This window comes from Colossoma macropomum, unplaced genomic scaffold, assembly GCF_904425465.1.
Source record: "Colossoma macropomum unplaced genomic scaffold, Colossoma_macropomum, whole genome shotgun sequence".
Classification (NCBI taxonomy): Eukaryota; Metazoa; Chordata; class Actinopteri; order Characiformes; family Serrasalmidae; genus Colossoma; species Colossoma macropomum.
In genome coordinates, this window is record NW_023494810.1 from 2,651,419 (window position 1) to 2,678,818 (window position 27,400).

At 40.0% G+C, this 27,400-nt stretch overlaps 1 protein-coding gene across 2 annotated transcripts in view; it reads left to right on the plus strand.

Moving 5' to 3' along the window:
• The window catches only part of rnf207a (ring finger protein 207a), a 53,763-nt gene extending 26,947 nt beyond the window's left edge, over nt 1–26,816 (plus strand). Inside the window, exons 11-19 of one of the 2 annotated variants that reach the window (XM_036559541.1) lie at nt 7,493–7,602; nt 10,514–10,550; nt 13,947–13,954; nt 21,453–21,630; nt 22,645–22,830; nt 24,043–24,094; nt 24,184–24,301; nt 24,934–25,026; nt 26,342–26,816. In XM_036559541.1, the coding sequence (XP_036415434.1) occupies nt 7,493–7,602; nt 10,514–10,550; nt 13,947–13,954; nt 21,453–21,630; nt 22,645–22,830; nt 24,043–24,094; nt 24,184–24,301; nt 24,934–25,026; nt 26,342–26,492 (933 nt within the window). In that variant the 3' untranslated portion in view covers nt 26,493–26,816. The remainder of the gene's footprint in view (nt 1–7,492; nt 7,603–10,513; nt 10,551–13,946; nt 13,955–21,452; nt 21,631–22,644; nt 22,831–24,042; nt 24,095–24,183; nt 24,302–24,933; nt 25,027–26,341) is intronic. The other variant, XM_036559542.1, reaches the window with a different exon arrangement.
• Nucleotides 26,817–27,400: the final 584 nt, after the last annotated feature.

Consider the following 27,400-nt stretch of genomic DNA (forward strand, 5'->3'; position numbering starts at 1 on the left):
GCAGCTACTACCTGTTCATCAAGTTACAAGCCTATGATCAGCAGCTTTATGCTGGCCCAAAGTGCCAATGTGCAGGTATCTTATCTTAAGCAGGGACAGAGTAAGGCCCAATCCCATTTCTTATTTATACCCCTACCCCTTGTGTCTCTTGCCCTTTGGAACTGAGTTACAGGGTAGTGGTTGAAATCTTCCCTCTGAAATGGGACCCTCAAATAAAAAGAGCTTTACTTCAGTAACAGTTACTAGCGCTGCTCTGTAAGCAACCCTGCCAGTCTGCAGTGACAGCAGAGGAGGGTAAAGTTCTGCTCCTCACTGCTGGGCTTTAGTTACATTTAGGGCATTATATGCCTTCAAAGAGGGGGCAATTATTTATTATCGCCCACCCCTAATTCTTCAGTGATATGAAGCTGAAGTCAGATATTTGTTGGCTTCTTTTTCTAATATTCCCGTTCCATTCCCGAAGTAGTTCCGATGCCCAAGGTGCCATAATGTAAATACTGCACCATTTAAGGTGGAATGGGAAAATTAGTCAACTAGCTACTAAGACATCAGCATACTACTAGCAATTTTTAATGCTTGTTATGAAGAAAAGGACCATTATACACTGAAAATCACAATAAACTAAGATAATGCAATGGCTATCGTAATTTTTTAATGAAGAAAATTCTCACATTTGTGTTTTTTTTTTCGGTCACTCACGCAGCCATCTTGCCGTTTTTTCTTTTTCTCATAACACTCTGTTTGGAGCCTCTGAAAAACCTTCATTTAGAGGGCTATCTTGCCTTAACACTTCACCCTACCCCTCTATCTCAGCAAAAATTGGGACACCCTACCCCAAGATGTGAACGCACAAAACGGAGGGCTAAGGGCTAAGTGGTATGGGCAAGGGTTGAAATGGGATTGGGCCTAACTATGCGACCAAGTTTTGTACCCGGAATACTGACTTTGATTCCAGTTCCTCTGTAGTGGTTTCAAGTGACCCAGTGGTAACTAATGTCAGACCAGGACAGACTTCCTGCCAACCTGTATATGTTGAGCCATTCATGACTGTTGACCAACCCGCCACAGCAACCTCTCTTTCAAGCTCACAGTCTGGGAGGAACCTATACATGACACTGGCCAAGCCCACTCAGATCAGGCAACCTGTGCAGGACTATGGCTGTAGTTTTTCTCCAGTGGCTACATCTTTCCAGAGCATCCAAGGTACAAGCGACCAAAAGCCTTTTTCGCAGCCTCAAGAATCTCCTGAAGATGACTAGTTATAAGCCAGTGACTGCCTCTAAATGTCTTTCAAAAGCAGTCCTCAGCTGACTTGTGGAGGCTCAAGTTAGTTAGGGTTTTGCTTTATGCTATTGGGTAATGCTCACAGCTTAGACGCTCCATTTAACAATCCCTCCAGTGTCTTCAAGCCATACTTGCAACAAACTGATGCCACTACCAGCCAGCATTTTCCTAAACTGTTGGGTATGATTCTACCCAACCTCAGGGCATAGGTTGACTTGCTAATGTTCTCAGCTCATCTGAGACCATGTATACCTCTGACACTTCCAAGCCACCCCAAAGCTCTGGAACTATGTGTGGTACTAGTGTAGGTAGCATACAGGTTACATCTTCCAAGCCAGTACAATGTAACTACCAAACTGGGCTCCTTTCCCCAACGTTTACATAGTTCTGCTTCCTCTGGAGTGGCTTAAGTTATGGTTTTTCACAATTGCAGAGTGCAAATGGCTCTGCAGAAGCTACCTCAAACTCCAAGCCCACTTGCAGGTAACTACCAAACCAGGGCAGAGCAGCTACCCATCTATACACCAGTTCAGAGTAGTTATAAGCCTGCATCCCAGGATGTCCCTCGGCCTGCCACTGCAACCATGCAGTCTTCCTTGCAGCCCTTATGTAACACCAGTCAAGTCTGTATAACCTCACTGTCAGCCTTTCTACCCAAGACATACAAGTTCCATTATCAAGACTCCATGATCCAGTTTCTCTGCAGATTTCTGTCCAGGATCCTGAGCAGCAGCACCAAGTGAAGAATTGGTTGTCTGGTTCCCAGGTGGTTAACTTTGTTTCCTCTCCTCAAAGCTGGTACCACTCGAACACCTGAGCGGGATTCAAAGTACAGCTCAACAGGCTTTATCAAGGGTCTGTTTACTCCCAAAGCCAGTACGAACCTCTTCAGGCAAGTTAGGATCTTATGACTGCCTCCCAGCCAAGTGGTTCTCCATCAGCATCCAGTGACAATCCAACCCAAAGTGGACGATCCATGCAGACTACTCAATCAGCATCAACTAGCTATACCACTCATAAGCGCTCTCAAACTATGCCTTCTGCCTCTAAACCGTTCCAAAGTGGTTATAATTTTCTCTTCCTGTGTTTCCCAAGAACGTGATGCATTTTACCAGCTGGATTATAAGGCAGTGTCTGTTTCTGCATCTTCTTCAGAAGGTTGCAGTGATCCTTCTCAAGATGTTTCTGGGTTTGCCCAAAGCAGCCAGCTGGCTTCAAGGAGCTTCTCCAAGCCAGTGCAGCAGTTTACAGCCAGTTTCATTTATCAAGCCACTCCAGTCTGTGCTGGGTGCTTCTAGGCCAGTCTTGGCTGTAAATCCTGCCCAGTCTGGTAGCAGTTATCAGTATTCGTCCAATGACCAGAGGCACCGAGTGATGGGGAATGAGAGAACAGTCTCTATTTAAGAAGTTGGTGCCAAAAAGAGTCAAGGCAACTGTGGATCCTCCTCTGCTGAAACTAGGAGCTTAAGTAGCATATTTGACCAGGGCTCTTTTCAGAAAGTTGGTGTTACTAAAGAGAGACCTCAGTAGGCTTGGTTTATGTATTCTTACTCATGGACATGTAGACTGCATCTCAAGTTTCTCTTCTGCTTCTAGGTTGGATTGTCTCTGCAGAAGACCTAAGATTTACTAAAGTTGAAAGTGTGAATAAACGTTTGGTCATGTGGTTTTTGCTGTGAGGTTTTACCTTAAACCTTGTGTTGTAGCATGGATTACGTTTTCAGGAAAATGCCGTCACATGCATAAATCATTTTATCCATTAAATACCCAGGATCTTATGTTAAGTGGATTTTAGAATCTGGTTAGAGTGTAGGAAATTGGATATCTTCATCCTGTGGCTTTTTTTGTCCCCTGTCTTCAGTGAATAATTGCTCCACACTGTTTTAAATGCTCTCAAAATAAATTATTATAAAGTAGTTTGACTTAAATTTCATAAGGAATTCAAGGTGACTATCAATAGTAAACCTTACCAATAGTGCAGTAGTCATTTCATATTAAACATTTACCAGTGTGGACTTGGTGTCACTATTTATACACAGGTAACATTGACCAATACAAATATTTATATATATTAATTTATATTAATTTGGGTGTATTTTATTAATTACCCTACACTGTTAAAAATGAGAGTTCAGCTCAACTCAAAATGATATAGGAACTGATTACATGGCTTTACTTGAGTTGACTCAACTTGAGGACACCAGAGTTCACACAGCTCAAACTTCTCAGTTGAGTCAAAAGTTCTTATTTTTTTAGTTCTGCATCTCAGTTATTGTAAATAAAATGAACTTGTTTTTTATACTCAACTTCCTCACTCGCCAGGATTCTCTCCACCACACAGTCCTGCTAGACATTTTTCTTACTGGGGATGCACTTACAGATGGCTGTGGCATCGCTGGGGCTCAAACTCACAACCTCCTGTTGGGGTGATGTCCACTGCACCACTCAGGAACACACAAAAACTTTAAAGCATGGCATCGTCTCATCTGGTGCAGCTGTCTAGTAATTCATCCCAACATCAGGAGGTTGTGAGTTTGAATCCCAGCAGTATCTTAGCTGTCCATAACCAGAAGCCCAAGAGGAAAATATGCCAGATGGTACTGTGTGATAAAAGCAGTGCCAGCTTGTGGGGAAACTGAGTAAAGAAACACAAACTCAGTTTTGTTTATCTAACTGAGATGCAGACCTAGAAACAGTAGCTGGGAGAATTTTACTCAACTAAGAAGTTTGAGTTGTGTGAACTCTGGCGTCCTCAAGTTGAGTCAAGTCAAGAAAAGCCATGAAATCAGTTACTATATCATTTTAAGTTGAGCTGAACTCTCATTTTTTTACAGTGTATAGATGGTATTGCATGTAACCGCTTACATGTTTTGGCTTTCAAGAAAGCTTTCTTTGAAACTCTTCTGCTTCTAGTTATAAAAGAATCAAATCAGCAGAGTTTTCAAACTGTGCTGTTTTATAGATGCTGAAGTAGGTTTGATTTATTGCAGTCAAGCACAAAGTAATTGAAATTGGGAACAGCTGAGCATAAAACTGCTTATTCAGCATCTTCAAATCGTAGGGACTGGTGGTGCTATGAAGAACATCTGCACAATGGAAGTTAAGGGTCTCCGTGATTGTCATACCCTTTTTTGGAGCATACTGAAAAGACATTAGAATGAAAGTATTTGGCTGAAAAGGCAAAATAGTTTGTTCCTGTTGAACCAGTAAAGACTTGAACAGTCAAAAGTGTCTCATTTTGACTGTTTGAATTGTTTCTGAGGTTTTTCTGAAGGTCAGACATTAACTGAAAACCTTTTTGTAAGAAAGGTTGGAGGTCATATCCAACAATTCGTTGCCTAGTAATGTTCATAAATATATGTTGGCTTTGAATAGAGATGCCAGAGAAAGGTAACATAATTCACATATTTTCCTCATGGACTCTAGGCTGGGTGTGCACTGTGCTGAGGTACTATATATAAAACTATCTATGCACATATAAACCTATTCTGGATGCACTTGTGTTACCTTATTATTTAGGAATTTCTTTGACATCTGTGTTGTTTTCAAGTTAAAGGAAAAGAAATTATTTTCTCAGAGACTATCTAGCTTTGCCACGAATCTTATTTCCAAGCCATTTGTCCAACGTCCCAGTGTCTATAAATGGTTTGAATGAACTGCTGAACTTTAAAAATACATTTCAAATGGTTGTCATATTGCTTTAGAACCCATGTGTCAAACACAAGGCCCGCGGGCCAGATCAGCCCCATGACACAATCCCATCCGGCCTGCAAAAGTGTTTTAATTTTCTATTAATATTAGCCTGTTTCACAATGCGCTGCAGTACCCAACATGCACTGCAACGTAAAGTGTGCTCTGACTCTCCTACCCCCTACAACAATCTATGGGACAGCGGTTACACGTCAGTTCTACACAGTTCTACGCAATTCCACACCAGTTATTTCACCAATCCACTAGTCAATACATCAGCTGCATTTCAGCTGCAGTTCAGCCAAAATAAACACCTAATCTCAGCTCAGCAGCTCAGAAACTGAGCCCAAGTATTAATGAACTTGCAGCAAAGAAAAGAGGCCAGGTGTCTAGTTCAAGCAAATAGGTAGGTTTAAAAGATCTACATTCCTGGGGACATTTAAATTTTGAACAGCGGAAGTTTTTTGCATATTTTGAATAAACAATGGCCAGTTCGGTTATAGCACAACATTCATTAAAAATAAAATACATTTTTTTTCTTTGGCCCACAGAATTGTTGAGATTTCTTAATGTGGCCCCTTTAGTGGTTGAGTTTGACACCCCTGCTTTAGAAGGTCTAAACCAGATGTACTCAAATCTCAGCCCTCCAGGCTCTACTGCCTTTCCAACTTCTCTTTGCCTAGATATCAGGTGCGATTACAAAGTGGCCGCCAAGACACATGATATGCCCAAAAGAATCCAGACACCCTGTTTAATGAATAAATTCAGTATGTTAAGGTGCACCTATTGCTGCCACAGGCGTTCATTTGTGTAGCTTGTACAGTCTCCATATAAAAGCATTGTCAATAGAAGGCATTGATCTGGAGCTGCTGCAAGTCACCCTGCCAAGTATATGGCAAGTGTTGGCTGGAGGGGTGTAAAGCCCCCAAAGTCCAACATCTAGTGCAGGGGTGGGGTACTCTGTTCCTGGAGGGCCAGATTCCTGCACAGTTTGGTGATTTTCCTGCTCAAACACACCTGATTCAACTCATCAGTTAACAGCCAGGTTTTGTTGGAATATTAGAGCCATAGATATATATAACTAGATGCCACGTTGGGTCCAGCCAGGCACATCGACGGCACCAACAGTTTGGGGTGGTCAGCATCGCTGCTGGACTGCATTCAGTACCATGACAGAGCGGCAGTTTAAGAAAGATACTGTCCAAAATTACACTTTTCATATTTCATATTTTACATATTTCAAGAATATTAGACTCAGAAAGTGGGATAGGATTATATAACGGAGAGAACGCAGTGATCCACACTCATGTTTGTGTGATGTTTGTGTAGATATGGCCATGTGGTTAATGAAGCACAGAGAACCTGTTGAGGTGATTGTTTTTCCTCTGGTTTTATATGAAGCTTATTTCGTTTAATAGTCTATTCAGGGGATCTTAACTTTATGTAGTAGTTATTTATTTACAGTGATGGTTAAAGCTTTGTAGCGGTAAATTACAGCATTCCTTAATCTGTGTAGATATTCATAATAGATTAATGTTAGCACCTTCTTACACGAAGCTGAAGTCAGATTCTTATTTACCAGCTTCTTGTTCGAATTTTCCCATTCCACCTTAAATGGTGCAGCTTCAGGCACCAGAAAGTGATTTAAGGTGGAACGGGAAAACTCAAACAAGAAGCTGCGAATAGGAAGCTTCAGCTTCGTCCTCCTCACTGTGTTTTGGGGGTTTATTTTATTTTTTTATGTGTATTAAGATTAGAAGTGATTCACACATTGATGGATTTGCTGATGTGTCTGATTGTGTTTCTCACGCTAAACTCAGTTTTTATCGTCAGGTGCAGACTGAATACTTTCCTGCTGGTCTGGACGGCTAATTAGCACGATCAGTTATTAAAGTAATAAAAGCTACTGAGAGCAGATCCATGCAGCCTGGATTAATCTGTGTCTGAGGATTATAAATAAACAGATTTGGTGAAAATCAGTTGAGTAATAAGGAAGTTGTGGCTGATTTAATCCTGAGACTCTTCGTCTCTCAATACAAGCAAATTTGTTTACAAGTAGATCTTGACCTCTCCAAAATGGCGGACGCGCAGACGTATCACCTCAGATAGAGAACAACAAAGAACACAGCATCTGGGTATGGATATCTATGGTTAGAGCAGGGAAAAAAATGTGGCCTTCAGTTCCCCACTCCTGATCTAGTGTGAAGCCCACCTAGACAGCTGTTACTGCTGCAGAGGGGGGGAAACACCCTATTAATACCTTCAATTTCAGAAACATCTGAACGTATAATGTTAAACTAAACAGTATTTAATACAAAATCCTGGACTGGATTTGGATTTAAGGTCCCCAACTCACCCGTTTTTAGAATTTTGAATGCATCATCTTTGAGGAACCTTTGTCATCCAGCATGAATACCTTCTACAACAATCTGACCACCACAGGTCTACCAAAACTATGGCTTCTCTGACTTAAAGGTGGACTGAACTCTTTCTGACCCTGGCTGCCTCTCTGCCCCAGATTAACACAGATTTCCGTGCTGAGTTTGCCCGCTGCCTGGAGCCACTGCTGCTAATGGGACAACGCAGACCGGGTTCAGTCTCTGGAGGAGGAGTCACTGTCAGCAACCTGTGAGTAACCGCTGCAATATATCATTTAGATAGCTGGGCCGAGGATACATACAGTCAGCTCCATAGTTATTGGCACCCTTGTTAAAGATGGGTTTGAGAAGACGTCTGAGTGATTAATTACCTGAATTTCACACTGAAAATATCAATCTAACTTTTAATTGAAGTAAATTTAGTCCAAGAAACCAAAAAAATGTCAAAAAACATATTTCGTGTATGAAACAAAAGCATGTGTCACAATTACTGCCACCTCTGCTTTTAGTACTTTGTACAGCCTCCCTTTGCCAACAATGAGTCTACAATGCTTGATCTAAGACCACAAGACAATCTATCCAGATCTCCTGAGCACTAGGTCCTCTCTTTTGGACTCTCTCTTCAAGTTTTGAGTGACATTTAGGTCAGGGGTCTGGAATGGCCATATCAAAAGCTTGAATCTGTGGTCATCGATCCATTTTTGTGTAGATTTAGACAGATGTTTTGGATCATTACATGTTTTTGTCAGGTTTTCATTTTTATTTTAAGTCTTCTTCTGTTTCATGGAGTCCATGATGCCATGCATCCTAACAGGGTTCTCAAGGTTTGTGGAGGAAAACACCCCCAAAACAACACAGATTTCCATCCATACCTAACAGTAGGGATGAAGTGCTTTTCTGTATAACCATCCTTTTTTTCGCCAAACTCTGACTATTTGTTGCCAAAAAGCTCTATTTTGTCTCTTCTGAACATACAAACTAATTCCATTCGAAGTTTCAGTAGCATCTAGCAAACTCTGGGTGCTTCTGCTTGCGGTAAGAAGAAAGAAAAAGCTTTCATCCAGCATGCCTTAAATAGTTTTCTAGCATGGAGGTTGCATCATATTGTAGTTTTGGAGACTTGGTGAACCTCAAAATGCTATCATCTTTTATTTACCATCTATTGCCTTGTTACAGTGAATATGAGCATTTCTCAAGGGTGTATCTATTTTTTAAAGCCGTTGCCTTATTTATGAAGGCTAACATATCACATTATCTAATTAGTGTATTCTTTAATCTTCCTCATGTTGATGGAAGAGGGGAAAAGGGAAAGTGAAACATATATTATTAAATTTAAATTGTAACTGAAAATATATCACCTTATATTTATACCCCAGTGAAACAGGAAGTCATAGATGACACTATAAAAGTTCCCAATAATTGTGATGAGTGATTTTTAGTTTTATTTTATTTATGTATTTTTTTTCTTAGACTAAATCAAAATGAAATTAATTTTAAGTTAAAGGTTTTTTTCATATGGTGATCATAATTTGAATTCCAAAGAAAACAGCACTGGGAGCAAAAGACTGTAGAATGCATGTCAACATAACATCACAGTTTAGACAATATAGAAATCAACTGGACACATTTCTCGACCCCGAAGTAAGGACATGTCTTGGAAAAGGAGGATATGGTCATAATATTTTTAGTTTTACCATTACCAAGTGTGCCAGTAATTATAGGAGCTGACTGTAAAGATAAATGACCCCAGTACTGAGCCTCCTTCAAAAAGCAGTCCAGACTGATATGTGCAGTAACTCGACTCCTTATTGCTTCTGTGTGACTGAGTTTGTGGTTGTGGCATCATGATGAATTCAAAATAAGCTGTTTTTGCAAATTAGGTACATTTTGAAATATGTTTTATTTGTTTATTTTTAAATAAAAAAAGAGAATTTTAGACATACAGAAATTGTACATCTGATTTTGTTTTTCATATGTTTTGCGAAAACATCAACAATCTTAACTGCCACCTGTATTAAATATAGTTGGAAGGAAAGTTGTATGGAACCCAGAGAAACTCCTCAACAGTTCAACAAATCGTTGTTGTCGGAACAAAACCTTGTATCTCCAAAATCTAGTTACTTATCTTGTTATCTCAAGATAACAGTCCAGAAAATTATAACACCAGCTCATGGCCTCTCCGGACTTGTGTAAAAGTGGTTCTTTTATGGCATCGCTCCAAAGAACACTTCCGGGTGCCCGTTTTGGTGGCCTAGTGACAAACAAGAAAATATGAAAATGAAAAAAATATAGTATTAAAAAGGATATGATGTGAATTTTCGTGTCCGCAAGAATTAGTATATGTGATATAAATTCATTTTTAAACAGGATAATCAGTTTTGCTACCCGAAAATGTCAGGTGGTGCAACCACACATTAATAAAAATATATTTTAAAGTTATTTATAGTAATTTTTCTATTTGGACACCTTGAACTCAACATAATATCTTATTTTTTTAAGTAAATAAATATCATTATAATAATAACACATTTTTATGTTTATGCTGTGGTCACACCACCTGACTTGTTCAGCTTAACCAGCCGAATCGTGACTCAAAAATGACAATTTTTCAGTATTTATGCAGGCTAATGACTTTGGCATTGCACCATGAAGCTAATTTGGGGTCTCCATTAGGAAGCAGTACCCTGCCCACCCTTTCTTAAAAGCATGTCAGAATAAAAGTCTTTTGTTATGGTAATTTTACAGGAGAAGGAAAAAACATACTTTACTTTTAATGTAAGTCAATGGAACCAGACGTTTTTCCATGTCATTTTGGGCCGTTTGTTTTGGTCCATTCTTCATGAAATTTACATACAATATAAAGAGCAACAGGCATTTTCAAATTATGCCAAAAACTGAAAAACGACACAAATGAAGATACAAAGTTTTCTTCTGACAGCAGTGAAATTCAACATGATAGTAAACCCATCAAAGCGTCTCTGAATGCAGTGGGTGTTACAGGCTGTCTGGTATTTTCAATGTCTGTTTTTTTTCTGCCCTTCTATAAATGTCGTAAAGCCCCAAAGGTCTCATCTCTAAACTTGTCGGCGACTTCAGAAAGCGATAGCTGAAATTGTGACATGTCCTAAGCGATCACCAAGCAGGTGCTGATAATAGCCAAGAGGAAGGGGGCAATGGCGTTATCCCAGAAGTCATTTGGTCAGTCATTAAGCTTTTATGTAACTCCTGTTCGTAATGTGCCAGGTGTTAGCTGTGTCTGAGGGCTGCCAGGGCGTGGGGTGATAACTCTGAGTCTGGGTTGAGTGGAGCCACAGCTTCCTGGAAAGCTCTGATGCTGGGAGTGTTACAGCTCTGCCTGGATCAATTCGAACGGCTGTCACAAAGCATTCCACAGCCTGAACACTGAGCCCGGATCAGCCCTGCTTTCTGCCTCCTGGTTGACCAAAATCAGACCAAAGAGGCAGAATCTGATCCACGATCAGTGTGTGGACAGCGAGGATGTACGAAGAATGTCCAGTTCTCTCTTGTGAGACTAAAGCCAAGAGTGACTAAATGCTTTGTAATGCTGGAGTTCCACTCACCGGCTTAATATACTGACCGTAGTTTTTATAACCATTTTCTGAGAAACTCAAAGTTAAATATGGCGTAGAGGCACTTTGAGGGCTGGCCATGTGTGCTAATTAATAATTCTAGCCAATACCTGTACATTCTGACTGTGTACCAGTTACGACTTTAAGTTGAAACTGTCACTCGTCACTCTTAAAGGTAACGGTTCCTAAAGGGTTCTTGGCTGGGATGTACAGTTCTAGAAGGAAACTTGAACTGGTACAGGACCTTTACATTATGTGGGGGTTCTTTAAACTTTATTTTTTAAATATTTATTTACAAAGCAAGATTCTCCAAGCTTCTTCAGGGAATCAAAGGTTGTTCTTCTATGGCTTCGCTCCAGAGAACAGTTCTGGATGCCTGTTTTGGTGGGTCAGTGACAAATAAGGCTTTCATAATGAAAATGAAAAAAAATGTTGCGTTAAAAAAGGCTATGATTTGAATTTTCAAGTCTGCAAGAATTTGTATATATGATATAAATTCATTTTTAAACAGAATAATCAGTTGTACTATTCAGAAAGTGTCATTAATAAAAAAATATTTTAAAGATATTTATCTACTGAAAGCAGGTATAAACTAGTTTTTGTATTTGGACACCTTGAACTCAACTGTATATGTTTTTTAAAGTAAATAAATATCATTTAAGCAGTAGAACACGAGAGGGAGGAGTGTGTTATCGCGAAATAACATCACGGCTGTGATTTGGTCGCCGTAGATCATCACAGCCGTGATGTTATTGGCAATAACACACTCCTCGAGTGTTCTATTGCTTTAATACAACAGTTAAATAAATAAAGTAATAAATTAATAAACTGGGCCGTGAACGCGGCGTTTAATATGTTTTAATGTTCGCAGTTCCTTCACCAAATTATAGCTCCTTAACAAGCAGCTTGTTGCTACGTCAGAGTAACGAGCTCCGCCCACTCGCTGCACGGCCGGCAGTTCGTTCTCCAGCTCCTTACACTATATTCCCAAACTGTCGTCACCACTGAGCAGCTTTTCAGTCGGCAGCTGTGACAGAAGAACAGCTAAACAACCTGGAATCAGCCAGAAATGAACCCAATACCATTCGCCAAACGTGTAGTCTGATCTTCAGAGTCTGACCAAATCAGACTGAGCCATAAAACTGCCGCAATATCAAGTTTAGCTCAGTTTCGTCAGTTTCTGCCAGATCAGTATTAATGTTGTTTTGTTCCAGCCAGTCTGTAAAGCATCTTACAGCCCATTTAGTTTGGCGAATGGTGTTGGGTTCATTTCTGGCTGATTCCAGGTTGTTTAGCTGTTCTTCTGTCACAGCTGCCGACTGAAAAGCTGCTCAGTGGTGATGACAGTTTGGGAATTTAGTGTCGTCTCATCTTCAGAGTCTGACCAAATCGGCTGTCAGTCAAATGTGATCTTAAAAGTGTCCATTTTCTGTTTGTGGCAAAGTAAGAAGTAAAAACGTTCAAACGGCTTGACCGTCTCCTACAGCTGTCAAAGTCGTTGCTTAGCAACGGCGTCTCAGCGGAGTGATACAGTGTTTTCTCAACCAATCAGCTTGCGTGGCCGGAACTAACTGTTGTATAATATAATAATAACACTTTTTTATGTTTATGCTGTTGTCACACCACCTGACTTGTTAAACTGAACCAGCCTGACTCAAAAATATTTCAGTATTTATGAAGGCTACTGGGTTTGGCGTTGCACCATGAAGTGTTTTTTAGGAAGCAACACCCTGCCCACCCTTTCTTAAAAGCATGTCAGAATAAAAGTCTTTTGATCTCGATTGTGCCACATGACATTAGAGAAAATTCACTATTTATGGATTTTATTATTGTGGTGAGCAGTGAATGCTTTTAAAGTTGCCCTATTTAGCGACATGTTGTGATTTTAAATGTTTCAAACACAAATCAAGCCAAACTATTATATTTAGAAAGGTATATAACTTAATTACCCTTGTTAATAATTTACTTATTCTGCATAAATGGCCAGATGGTCACATCACATGACATTTTTAGACATCTTTTTCTAAAGTGAATTTTATTTTGATGCTGTGCAACTTCAGAATAATGTGGAATAATGTGATATGTATATAAAATATGGGGCATAATGGAGTAGAACACAAAAAAATGCACATTATATCATTGACCCTGATGTATTTAATGCCACAATAACCTCGTACAGCCTCTTTTGTTAAAACACCACCGTCTCTTGTTCTTGGCAATGTTGGCCTGTGAACCAAAAGAGGTGTTGCAGTGACTGAAGTGTATCACTGCTCTCACTAGTTGCAGACTGGCTCTATTTTAAAACCTTTAGTAGGCGCCACAACTGAGTCTGTCTGTCCTTCCAGAGCAATAACATTAACAGTACCCTTGTGCTTTCTCTTTCTCATTCCTGGAACTCTGTGCTGTTACTTCAGTATCAACTGGCATTAACTGCAACGTAATATGCAGCAGTGAAGGGGTGGATGACCACAAGGAGCTCAGAGGAGAAAAAAGGTTAATTTTGGCTTTTAGTATTATTTTAATATCGTCTAAATGCTGATGTTTTCAAATGAATAAAAAAAAATCTAACAACAAAAACAAAATTAATTTTCATGAACTACAAACCTTATTTCCAAAAAAAGCTGGGGCAGTTTGTGAAATGCAATTAAAACAAAAAGCAGTGATTTATAGATCCACTTTGACCTATATTTAACCTAAAACAAAGATGTTTTATATTTTCAACTTAATTTATTTATTTATTTATTTATTTTGTAAATATAGGTTTGGAAAACATTGGGACAGGGCACTTTTAAGACTTGGAATGTCCAATAAACCTAAACAGGTGATGCAACCATGCATGTATAAAAGGAAGAGATGTATAAAAGGAGAATCCAGGAAAGATGTGTAGATTCTGTTCTTACCTAAAAACAAATCCTAAATAAGAAGACATGGGTTTTCAGAAGAAGTTTCTTCTTAAGAATGGTTGGTGAATGAGGCCCAGTGTTTCTCAATAAGAGACTGCAAGGATTTTAAGTATTTAACCCTCTCAATATTAAACCAATATCAAAAGATTCAGGGAATCTGGAGAAATCACTGTGCATAAAGGGCAAGGCCGAAAACCACAACTGGGGCCCCCAAAGCGAAAGGGTGCTGTTATGGGGTGTGTCTCAAAACCTAGTGAGCTCTACATAGACAGCATTTTACGTCACAATATGCGCTCCCGACAAGAAGGCTGTCCCAATTCTTAGATATCTCAAATATGCTGCCTACTGAGGTCTCTCATTTTGGCCCAATATCGAGAGAGCATCGGATGTTTCCTCAGCCGCTGAGGCAATCCCACGATACAGCGCGGGGCAGCTTTTGTTTGAAGATGGCGGGCAGAAACGCTTCACCAAGCAGCGACGTCATCTTCAAATGTAAGTTATTCTGATTTTCTGGGGTGTTTATCTGTTTTCTAGTCCTAAAGGTGCACAAATAGCCAATACTTTCCGCATTTGACCACAACTATTGTCTATTTTGCTGTTTCATTCAGAGCAAATACAATTAAAATCGCTATATAAACCACCAGATCCATGTTGGCTAAATGTGATTCTGACGGCTGAGGTCAGTAAACGCCGGTCTCGTGCAGTGGGCGGGAACCAGCAGCCACGTCACTGCTGTCTAACTGGACCGTCTCATTTATCTGCCTTATAAGGATAGATGACGGTTGGAACGCTGCCTACCTAGACAGCTGCCTATGTAGACAGCGGCTGCTTAGAGAGCTCACTAGGTTTTGAGACACACCCATGAAGTCAGCACAGATCAGACGCTTGCAGATAAAAAGAGAAGGTTTAAGTTTCCTTGCCTGCTTGGGACAGTTAAAAAGAGCATAGTCAGAACAGGCCAGGGACCATACCAGAGAGCAGGATGACCAAAACAAGAGGGACACCTAGAGAAACAACAATGTCCAGGATCGAAAACCAGGAGAGTAAATAATACACAGCAATCCAGTCCTCAAAGGGCAAATGCAAAAAGGCTTTTCAGACAAAAGAACGCTCAGTTTGCAACAAAAGGGGTCGACAACAGGCCCCTTTCACAAGAAACAGAAGTGCGTAACCGCTGGTGAAACAAGTTCCTCTATTGTCTTTTAGACAGTTACTAATCTCAGGCATTGTATCACTTCAGCCACCACAGAGAAGTGTGTCACTTTATCTTTGTCATACCTGCCAAGATTGAAATTGGAGGATGAGTCCAGAACTGCTGAAGAACCAAACACACAACAGTGAGGTTGAGTCCAGACTAAATAAAGGATATAAATACTTTGTGGAAAAAGTCCTTCACAGCTATCAGAGTACAGTAATGTCAGCTGACATCTAGAGTGATAAATCGATGATAAATCAAAAATAACTATAACCAAAACTCTATATTAGCCATATTAGCTGGACATGCTGAAACAGCGCGCTAACAATAAAGCAGTTAAAGTGGCAAAAAGCTAAACACACGCACATCCCAGCAGGGGGGCACGCAGGGTCGTCTGGGTCCGCAGCGCCACTGTAGATGTTTTCTTATTTGCATTTATAATCACTCAGCTGGATTCCTGATACGTTTAATCTGCAACAAACTGTCAAAAGTCGTGAGGCTGAAGTCACTCCTTGTTCGAATTTTCCCGTTCCACCTTAAATGGTGCGGCAGTTACACTGTGGTAGTTCAGGAACCATTTAAGGCGGCACTAGTGAACAAACATCTACTCTCCGCCGAGCACTCTCTCTCTCAGTCGCTGATCATTTTTGAGGGAAAAAATGAAAACTGTTCCTCTGAAAGCGGCTGCAGCAGCGACTTTCAAGCATGAACTGCATTCAGTGTAATGTTAGTCAACGTTAGGTGAAATACAGAGGTTCTTTTACTCTATATGAAGTTTATTCCTTTATTAACTGCACAAACTCGTTTCCCTCTGCTCATCGTCAGCTGACAAGCCACTGAAACTGAGTTGAGGCTGTTTTTGCTTCAAGCTGTAACACTTGAATAAGCTGTACACGCTCAACTCGTCAGTGTTGCTGTTGTGATTGCTTTAGCTGAAGCAGCGTCCCCTGCAACGAGAACCTCCAGCAGAAAAAATGCAGATATATGAAAAGGTGACTCTGCAGGAGAAAAGGAGGAGAGAGAGGCGGTGTCCTCGGCAGGAGGCTTGACAGGCGCCAAAAGATTACGCCAAAACAGTGCAGGGTTTTAAACGACTTCAATCTGTTGACACTCTCTGAACCATTTCTTTCACTTTAAATCTACACACCCCAACAGTCAGCCTGATAATCCAACCAGAAATATTCAAAAAGCATCATCACTGTGTAAATTTGGGAGACAGTGGCATCTATGTGGGTAAAACATAGACAGGATCATTTTGGCATTTTACAGTGGTCTTCATGATGTTGTGATTCTGATGTCGTGATTCTTCATGCTTCTCGATGTGCCTTGTCATTGGGAACTGTAAAGTTTGGTGGAGGAGGGATGATGATATGGGGCTGTTTTTCAGGGGTTGGTCTAGAACCCTTAGTTCCAGTGAAAGGAAATCTTAATGCTTCAGCACCAAGACATTTTGGACAATTACAACTTTGTGTGAACAGTTTGGGGAAGAACCTTTCCTGTTCCAGCCTGACTGAGCCCCAGTGCACAAAGCAGCTCCATAAAGGCCTGACTGGGTGAGTTTGGTGTGGAAGAACTTGACTGGCCCTCACAGAGCCCTGACCTCAACCCCATCCAACACCTTTGGCATGAACTAGAACGGAGATTGTGAGCCAGGCCCTCTCGTCCAACATCAGGGTCTGACCTCACAAATGCTCTTCTGGATGAATGGGCAGAAATTCCCACAGACTCTCAACATCTTGTAGAAGCTTCCCAGAAGAGTGGAAGCTGTTAGAGCTGTAAAGGTGGACCAACTCCATATTAATGCCTATGGGTTTAGAATGTGGTGTTATAAAGTCTCCTATGGGTGTAATGTGTAGGTGTCCTAATACTTGAGTAGGTGCTACACATATGTTTGTATATGTTGAAATGTATGTCCCATATTTGAAAATGGCCAGTTTTAAATTAGGTGGCATATTTGTCACATATATGTCATGAAAACACAGATCAGCCATAACATTCCTTTTTTCTACACTCACTGTCCACTTTATCAGCTCCACTGACCATATAGTTTAACTCTGTAGTTCTACAGTTAAAGACTGTAGTCCATCTGGTTCTCTGCATACTTCAGAACCCTTTCACCCTGTTCTTAAATGGTCAGGACACCTAGATGACGCAGGTCCCCTCGGCAACTTTCCACATCAATCACCCCTGCTGTTCTCCGGTATTTCCAACCACCCCCCACCAAACAAACATCACCCACCCTCCCCCAAACTTGGCCATGGAAACAACAGGCCGCTCTCGAGCAGGGTCGGCCTTCTCTCACTATTTTTATCAGAATTACACGGAACTCTTCGGGACTCGGCTCCGAGCACGGAGCCCACAAAAACAGAGAGGGCGGGACACGGGGCCTCTTTGTTCTGTGCCGCTGATGTCCCTGCCAGTGCCCATATCTTAAATTGCTACGGGTCAGCGGAGCAGCCAGAGCTCTCTGATAACACACAGCACAGGCGTAAGTGTGAGTGTCTAACAGTGTCTGAGACTCGGCGAACTCAGCATACGCGTGTTTACCAGGACAGAGAGATTAAAAGACCCTCGGCATCACGGTAATCCAGCTTCTGTTTCATTTTTAATGGTCTTAAAGTCATTTGGACATAAAAGTGTATTTAGGGGTCAGGTGGGCTTTGAACGGTGAAGCTAGGAAGCTTCTCATCATCTCTGATCATCATCTGATTATCTCAAATATGATGATTTACACTGCCAGTCAAAAGTTTAAAACCATGTCATAATAATTATTTGTTCATTTGGAATATCAGTTTCTACAATTCTAGATTTGTCAATACAAAACCTTGTATCTTCATTTTTGGCGTTTTTCAGTTTTTGACCTAATTTGAAAATGCCTGTTGCCCTTTACATTGTCTGTAAATTTCATGATGAATGGACCAAAAGAAACGGCCCAAAATGACTTGGAAAAAACTCTGGTTCCATTGACTTACATTAAAAGTAAAGTAGGTTTTTTCCTTCTCCTGTAAAGTTACCATTTTGGAGATACGAGGTTTTCTTCCGACAACAGCGATACATTTTTTATTTTTTTTTCCCCCGGTATTTACATACACATGATAAATAATATACTGTGCTTGTTTAATTTTATTCTTATTATTTTATTTATATATGTATATAGTTTTACTATTAATTAGTTAAAACCTCTGAAGTTGCATGTGACTGCTGTTTTATTAGTATAATTTCATACACATTGAAAGATTGGAACCATTTTCCATATGTTTTTTTTTTATGTTCAATAATAATGTATTGAGTATGGATTTAAAGCTGCGCTATGTTTTATTAAAATTGAAATAAGTAGCATTACTGAGTCAGGAGAAAAAAAAACATGCTAAAATTTCGTGTCGAGTCACCTGTAAAGCTTGAAATGATCCTTTAAAAGTCAAAGGCATTGAGTTGAACTTCATGGGAGTTTTTCGTAAGACGCCATATGTCATATGTTTTTTTCGTATTAACATAACTCAGACCCCAAGAGAAGGTCCGGCTTGATGCTTAAGTCTCAAAAGCGAAATCAACATTATATGAAGATATAGAATATATAAAGATATGATGATAATACTATATAATTCACTTTCTTCCTCTGAGGACACGGAGTTCTTTTTTGAATATTGGGGTCTGCAGCACAAAATGTTTTTCCACATTTCCACCAAAGGGGGCTCCAAATCCCCAAAACTTACACAGTGCAGCTCTAAATATATATTTTCAGATGTTTTGTTCAGTATTTTAAGAATTCTGTAAACAAGAAGTTATTAAATAATAAGTAATACAGTTATTATCTACTTACATTCTTTTCATGTCCAATTATCTGCCTAGAGATTTTGGATATTAATTTTATTATCTTAATTTGCTATGTTATACAGCTTTCTCAGTCTAGAATGTTCTACAAGGACACATTTTATTTACAGCTTCCTAGTGACTTATTGATTATTTGGAAGCTGAAGTTGTACAGAACTGATATATTAGAATGGTTGTATACATTTTTCTTCAATCGGATTAGTTTTTTATTGTTGAAAACATTGATTCTGAACTTTTCAATGGTGATTTAATAGCCTAGCTGTGGTGTGCATAGTAGTGGCAAACTTTCCTTCCTTTGCCATCTTCTGGAAGGCACCATGACACAGTTGTGTAATGGTATTGTTGACTTTGTGGATGGTCACCGATTAATGGATAAATGGAAATAAGTAATTGTTTTATTTTATTTTCCATTATTTTTATTATTACTTGAATTATTTTCTTATTTGCATTTAATATTCATCTGAATGGTGTTGGCTGCTGTAGAATATGCATGTAATGTTTATTGATGTAATAGTAAAAGTCCTGTGAAACTGAGACGTACGCAGGAGATTCCTGCTCGGCTGTTTGGCATTTCTCACTGTAAACAGGGCCGTCGCAGCATCTGTTCTCAGAATACTTAGCCGTGATTTATAGACTGATGCTCTGCACACAGACACACTGCCTTTGAATCAGCAAGCATGAAATAAGCAGAGTTGGTCTGTGGAACAAACAGAATAAGCTGTCGTGTGAAGAGAACCCTGGCATTAGAACATATGCATGTTTTCTCCTTTTGGTTTATTTCAATCAAGTTTTATTGCCACCACAGTTCCAGTGAAGATGCTTTTAACCCTCCTAGGAGCCCCATAGTGTGTCTGTCCTGAAGGGGCTCTTCTTTCTTTTTGTTGAATTTTTTCTCTATCATAACTGAAGATAGAATAGAAGGGGAGAAATTACAATTTGAAGTCATTGATGAAAAAGAAAAACATCACTTTTTCCCCTGAATCCTTTCTGTCTTTTTCAAAATAGATACAAAAAAGGCAGAAACATTAAACCCTAAGACTTGTCAATACAGAATAACATTTCAATGTAAATTTAGTTCATTATCTAAATTCGCATTTTTGTAAAGACACATGAATTATGAAATTATATTTACAGTCCTTGATTTAGATCTAAATCAAGATTGGATTTAAAAGCAGTTTCTGTGGTCAATTAATGTTTATTTGCTCAGAATAATGCAAATAGAATATATACATGGTGATGTGTAAAAGCAATAATCACTGTTTTGGGGAAAGAACTGAGAGAAAATTAGAGAGGACTAATTTACTGTTAAACAGCTTGTAAATATGTTGGACAAATTGAGGTTCACATTTAAGACATGAGAGAGAGAGAGAGAGAGAGAGAGAGAGAGAGAAAGAGAGAGAAAGAAAGAGCTTTACCCTACAGCTCCTCACCTTCTAGTTATTTTATTTTATGTTTGCTTGAGTACATGGAACCAAAAATAAATGCTGTCATGATTTAGAACTTCGAATTGCTTCAAAGTGACTTACTGCAGTTAAACAATGAAGCTAAAGTGACTGGGTTTTTCCTCAGAGCAGCTAAGTTAGCTAACCTGGAGAAAGTGTTTTCTGATCCCTGACTATGACCTGAAAACAAGATCAGAAAAAAGTAGTGAATAATATTAAATTAAGATTAATATGTACACATAATGTTTAATTCAATTTCCCTGTTAAAACACTGAGTTATAAGGGACCTTAAAAACTCCCCACTGTCTCTGCGTTGCTTCATGTATTAAGTAAAATTTGCAGTATTTTCTAGCTTGAATGTCCTGGTGGTTAGTTGAATTATGAGAACGCCGCTATAATGACCATAAACAGATGCAAAATGCCTCATTTTCTACTTTGTAAATCGTGTGAACATGACTTTGGAAATCACTTGCAGCAGCAATTTCCCTCCTGCAGGAAGCACTGTTTGCATGCAAGTCGCCACAAATCTACACCAGAAGAAGCTCATGAAGGCAGTGAATTGTAGTGAGGAGAACTTCCAGTGTGTAATATCTTCTTCTGGGTTTGTCAAATGCCAGAGGGACCAAAATGAATGGGTTTATATGGACATTTGAGCAAAATCATAGTTTGTAAACGCTTAAACATTTTTATATCAGAATACATTTTAACACCACAGTTCATTTTTTGAGCGCTTTTGAACTCCAGTTATAGGAGTTTTTTTTGTTGTTGTTGTTTTCTTTTTTTATTTACTTCAGCAAGAAGCACCAAAACAAGTGCAAGAACTGAATGAACATAATTAACATAACAAAAAAGTTTTGCAGCTTTTCTATTTGCAGAGTCATGAATGTTTTTAATGTAGTTTAATCTCAAGTACAAAAATAATGGCTTGACATTATTAAACTTATGTAAAATTTTGCAGTTATAGGACTTTATAACAGCATAACTTGTACATTCATGATGTCAGTACGCGTGAACTGTTTCACTCAGCCAATGAGCTGCTCCGATTGCCAGCCAATCAGCACTCAGTAGCAATAATGCTAGCACTCTACTGCTCCACTGTGCTTTGATAAATGAAACCCCTGGTCACTTCCTCTCCACAGGGTGCAGTCCACTTGGTCCATGTCGTGCCGGTCCCCGTCTCTCAGTGACATGCCTCAGGTTCCCTCTCTAGGACGCAGACCCACTTCTCACCGCTATATCTGCACCAAGGTCCTGCTGGCTGAGGGCGGAGACACACCCTTCACCGAGCACTGCCGCAACTATGAGAACAGCTACCGGGTGAGGCAGACAGCGGTCACAGCAAGACCAGAGACAGAGATTTACTGTCCACACCCACATACCACTAATGCTGTTGAGTGGCAATATACCCACTTCAGCCATAACATTATGACCACCTCCTTGTTTCTACACTCATTGTCCATTTTATCAGCTCCACTTACTATATAGGTGCACTTTGTAGTTCTACAGTTACAGACTGTAGTCCATCTGTTTCTCTGATACTTTGTTAGCCCCCTTTTACCCTGTTCTTCAGTGGTCAGGACCCCCGTGGACCCTCACAGAGCAGGTACTATTTGGGTGGTCATTCTCAGCACTGCAGTAACACTGACGTGGTGGTGGTGTGTTAGTGTGTGTTGTGCTGGTGTGAGTGGATCAGACACAGCAGTGCTGCTGGAGTTTTTAAACACTGTGTCCACTCACTGTCCACTCTATTAGACACTCCTACCTTGTCAGTCCACCTTGTAGATGTAAAGTCAGAGACGATAGCTCATCTGCTGCTGCACAGTTTGTGTTGATCATCCTCTAGTCCTTCATCAGTGGTCACAGGACGCTGCCCACAGGTCGCTGTTGGCTGGATATTTTTGGTTGGTGGACTATTCTCAGTCCAGCAATGACACTGCTGTGTCTGATCCGCTCGCACCAGCGCAACACACACCAACACACCACCACCACGTCAGTGTTACTGCAGTGCTGAGAATGATCCACCACCCAAATAGTACCTGCTCTGTGAGGGTCCATGGGGGTCCTGACCACTGAAGAACAGGGTAAAAGGGGGCTAACAAAGTATCAGAGAAACAGATGGACTACAGTCTGTAACTGTAGAACTACAAAGTGCACCTATATAGTAAGTGGAGCTGATAAAATGGACAATGAGTGTAGAAACAAGGAGGTGGTCAGAATGTTATGCCTGATTGGTGTAGAATTGAATCTTGCTTTATTGCTGTGACAGCTGTTCTTGATGTTGCTCTCTATAATGACTGCATAGTCATGTGTATTGTTGTGTTTCTGAGGCAGACGCTCCAGACTGAGATCCAGAAGCTGAAGGACCAGGTGCAGGAGATGCACAGAGACCTGACCAAGCACCACTCGCTCATCAATACAGACACCATGGGGGAGATCCTGGAGAGATCTCTGCACATAGACCAGCAGATCACATCTCAGTACTCCTCCGTGCAGACCCTCAGGGGCATGTTTGAGGAGGTGAGGCTGCAGATCTGAACAGTGAATATAGCAGATCACAGTCTGTTGCCATGTATTTTTAAAAAAGTTATTTATTAAGATGTTTAGTTGTTTTGACAATGTATCAATTTGTCTTATGTGTATTTCTGTTATTAAACATGTGTATTTAACTCAGCAGTCACAATCGAACAGTAGTTCTATATTTAAAAGAGGTATGAACATCTTGGATTTCTGGGAATATTTTCATTTAGAACAGGACATAAACAACAGGAAGTTTTTAGATTAAAAAAATAAAACTAAGAGTTGCAGTGATTCAGGATAAATATAGGTTCACGTCGTTCTTATGAACATCCTTTTCCGCGATAAAATCGCAGTAACACGTCTGATAAAATACAGTTTTTTCAGAAAATAATTAGTTATTATCAGTAATAATAATCAGCCATTTTGCCAAGCAAACATGGACCGCTGAATGAGGAGAACGTTCGGTCACCCATCGCTGTATGTTGCAGTCATTTAATTAATTTTTTTTTAACTTTTTGTCATATAACAATGAACATATGATATCACAGCACTGTTTAATGCAGAAACCTTTGCTTTATAAGGACTTTTTGGTCACCAAATTACCACCATGAGTCTTATTTAGCACCAATCCAGCGGCGCACCTCTTCTCACGCTGGGGCTGAATCTCAAGCGGCTCCCTGCTCCCTACATAGTGCACTACGTAGGAGTTTAAATACTGGATCCTGCAGCCCACCAGAGCAAAACACAGCTAAGAAACAGTCATTTGGGGTTCAGACACATCCACCCTCGATAAATGATGCACTGTTTGGCTGTAGACGCTAGAATATCTAAACTTTCATAGCTAGAACACTATTTAGGGAGTACGGAGCCGTTTGGGATTCAGTCTGGGTTTGACTTTTGACTGAAACATGAACATTTGAAGCATGTAAGATATTCAAGTGGTATTTTTTAGTCTTTTATACTGCAGTTTTTACAGTTAATCATACCGTAAGTGCTTTAATTCAAGCCTGTGATATTAATGATGGAGTTGTTTAGGCTGTTGGCTCTTTTAGCCTGTTAGCTAGCTGACCAGCCCAGATCTAGTTAAGAACATAAGTCTCCAGCCTCTCAGTTTAAACAAAAAATGGGTTCTTACCTCATCAGTATACTCTGTGGTCCATGTGAGCAACATGAGAGTCAACACTTCATCTCAGTTTGCATGTTATTTTGCAGATATGGGAGGAAACCTTTCAAAGAGTCGCAAATGAGCAGGAGATCTATGAAGGTAAGGGAAACTACCTTTTTCAGCTGTTTTCAGACGTCTGTATTAACCTCAGTGTTTATTCTAACGTTGTGTCTGTTTTCTCATCTCAGCACAGCTTCACGATCTTCTTCAGCTGAAGCAGGAAAACTCCTACCTGACGACCATCGCACGGCAGATCGGACCGTATATATTGTCCATAGCAAAAGTGAAGGAACGTCTAGAGCCCAGGTAGAATCAGACATCATGACACATGTTCCTTCTGTACACTCTTTAAAAAGATGGTTCTTCAAGGGTTCTTTAGTAAAGGGAATGGTTCTATGTAGAACTTCCTCTACCAAAGAACCCTTGAAGAACCATCTTCAAGGTATCAGAGAAACAGATGGACTACAGTCTGTAACTGTAGAACTACAAAGTGCACCTATATAGTAAGTGGAGCTGATAAAATGGACAATGAGTGTAGAAACAAGGAGGAGGTCATAATGTTATGCCTGATTGGTGTATACTGTCAACTGTATTAACTCATCTGCAATTGTAGCCTTTCGCTCTCATTCATACAGCTTGTGGATTTTTAAACAGTGTGTGAACAGCTGAGCTTTGGTCTGCACTGTTACTCATGATTCCAGTGGTCAAACTACAAAAAGGAGTTAATGGCATTTAAAAAACAGTAGCATTAATAATTTATCACATTAAGGCTTTGTTAACATGATAACTTTATCCCAGCTCAGTTAATCCTGCTTTTCCCTGACTGCTACTGCACGGTGATGTGATTAAAATCAGAATAAATTTCAGACGCAGGTAAAAGTCTTGGTTATGGAAGTCTTTTATCCCGAATGCAGTGTGATGGTTTGGCTTATTTTTAGGTTCCAGGAACCAAAAGAACTTGAGGATGATCGCACAGAGACCATGCTGAAGATCTATGAGGACAGTACAATGACCAGTGAATCACAGCACAGGTATTTTAACTTTTTTTTTTATTCTGTTGTTTAACCCTGTTTGAAATTTTAAATTCCTTTAAATTGTAAATTTAGATGTTCATAACACAGCATACAATTTAGTTTCATAGTAGTTGCCAAATCATTTGGTCACTCTTTATACAAATTGCATGTACATGAAGCTTTCTGTGCATATTCATAAACAGTAAACAATTCCATTACAGTTAAATAATCATTTTGAAACATTCATTAATGAGTAACAAACTTATAATGTGCTGAAAAGTCTCTCAGAGAGGTTTAGTGTATACATTAAAAAGAACTCTTTGTAACATTCAATTGCAAATATTAATAACATGCAAATGAATGACATTCACATTCCTATACATTATATAAACCCATGCAATTTGCTTAGATTTTCTATCAATCATACACCGATCAGGCATAACATTATAACCACCTCCTTGTTTCTACGCTCATTGTCCATTTTATCAGCTCCACTTACTATATAGGTGCACTTCGTAGTTCTACAGTTACAGACTGTAGTCCATCTGTTTCTCTGATACTTTGTTAGCCCCCTTTTACCCTGTTCTTCAGTGGCCAGGACCCCCATGGACCCTCACAGAGCAGGTACTATTTGGGTGGTGGATCATTCTCAGCACTGCAGTAACACTGACGTGGTGGTGGTGTGTTAGTGTGTGTTGTGCTGGTCTGAGTGGATCAGACACAGCAGGGCTGTTGGTGTATTTAAACACTGTGTCCACTCACTGTCCACTCTATTAGACACTCCTACCTTGTCGGTCCACCTTGTAGATGTAAAGTCAGAGACGATAGCTCATCTGCTGCTGCACAGTTTATGTTGGTCATCCTCTAGTTCTTCATCAGTGGTCACAGGACGCTGCCCACAGGACGCTGTTGGCTGGATATTTTTGGTTGGTGGACTATTCTCAGTCCAGCAGTGACACTGAGGTGTCTAAAAACTCCAGCAGTACTGCTGAGTCTGATCCACTCAGACCAGCGCAACACACACTAACACACCACCACCACGTCAGTGTTACTGCACTGCTGAGAACGATCCACCACCCAAATAGTACCTGCTCTGTGAGGGTCCATGGGGGTCCTGACCACTGAAGAACAGGGTAAAAGGGGGCTAACGAAGTATTCGTTTTCTTCCACCAGCAGTGATATGTATGTTACTCATAAGTGATTGTATTTAATGAATGTTTCAGTATGATTATGTAACTGTAATGTAGTGTTACTGCACTGTTCATGAATAAGCCATAACTGCTTTATGTACAAGGAAACTGCTAATGTCACCTGCATTTCCTCCTCTTGCCAGTGATGAGAGCATCTACAGCTGGGATTCAAACAGAAACAAGAGAGCTCTAATCTTACAGCCCGATGAGATCCCACCAAAGAACACAGACTACCGCTGGCAAAGCAAGAGGAACACCTCAGAAGCGTCCTGCCGCAAAGAACTGCCACTATAACCCACAGCGAGCTGAAGGAACTTTCTCATAACGCTGATATCCAGCGATATGAAACACCTCAGTAGACAAATGGACGGCAGTAATGTGAAGAGGACTGTGGCTCCTACTTTATTGAGTCGGAAGAACAAATGGACATTATGCTACATTTATGAGCTCCTGTGGAGAGGAGGAAATGAAGGACAATGGAGTGGAAACTGGAGATGACTGATGTGTAGTGAATGTACTGAAATTCTAATTTGTAGCCGAAATAGTTCTACCGTGGTTTGAATAATGTGTCATATTGAATGTTTAAAAATAGAGTTTCTGGTTTGTGCACTGAATATAGAAAAGAAAAATAAAGTAAAATAGAAACGAAGGACTATTTTTAAATCATAAGTAGATGGAAGTTCATGTATACACTCAGAAATGAAGGTCCTAAACTGTCACAGGGACAGTTCCCCTCTTGTCACTGGGGTGGGACCATCAAGAGTACATCTCAGTACCTTTAGTCAGGGAACATAACTGAACCATAATCCACTGAAATGATATGTTCTAAGCTGTACTGACTCCACACACCCCGTCTCGTCTCCATGCTTTTATTTTACTGTTCTGTTTTAAAACATTCGGTTATGAAAAGGTACAAATACGAACTTTTCACCTGGAAAAACTTATTTAAGGTTCACAATCAGACCTTAAAACCACTGTTGAACCTTTGAGGGAACATTTACACTGTTTGTACCTTGATGAATAAAAGAAGGACCTGAACAGAACCTTTATTACTAACAGTGTACAGTATTGACAGTGAGGCATCTCTGAATGTGCTTTTGGATCAGCACCCAAGTTGAATGGCAGGTTTTGATCACATTTTACTGAGGCTTTAGGTGTTTTTAACCTACACCCGAATCTCTAAGTCCAAGGTCCTTTCTGAG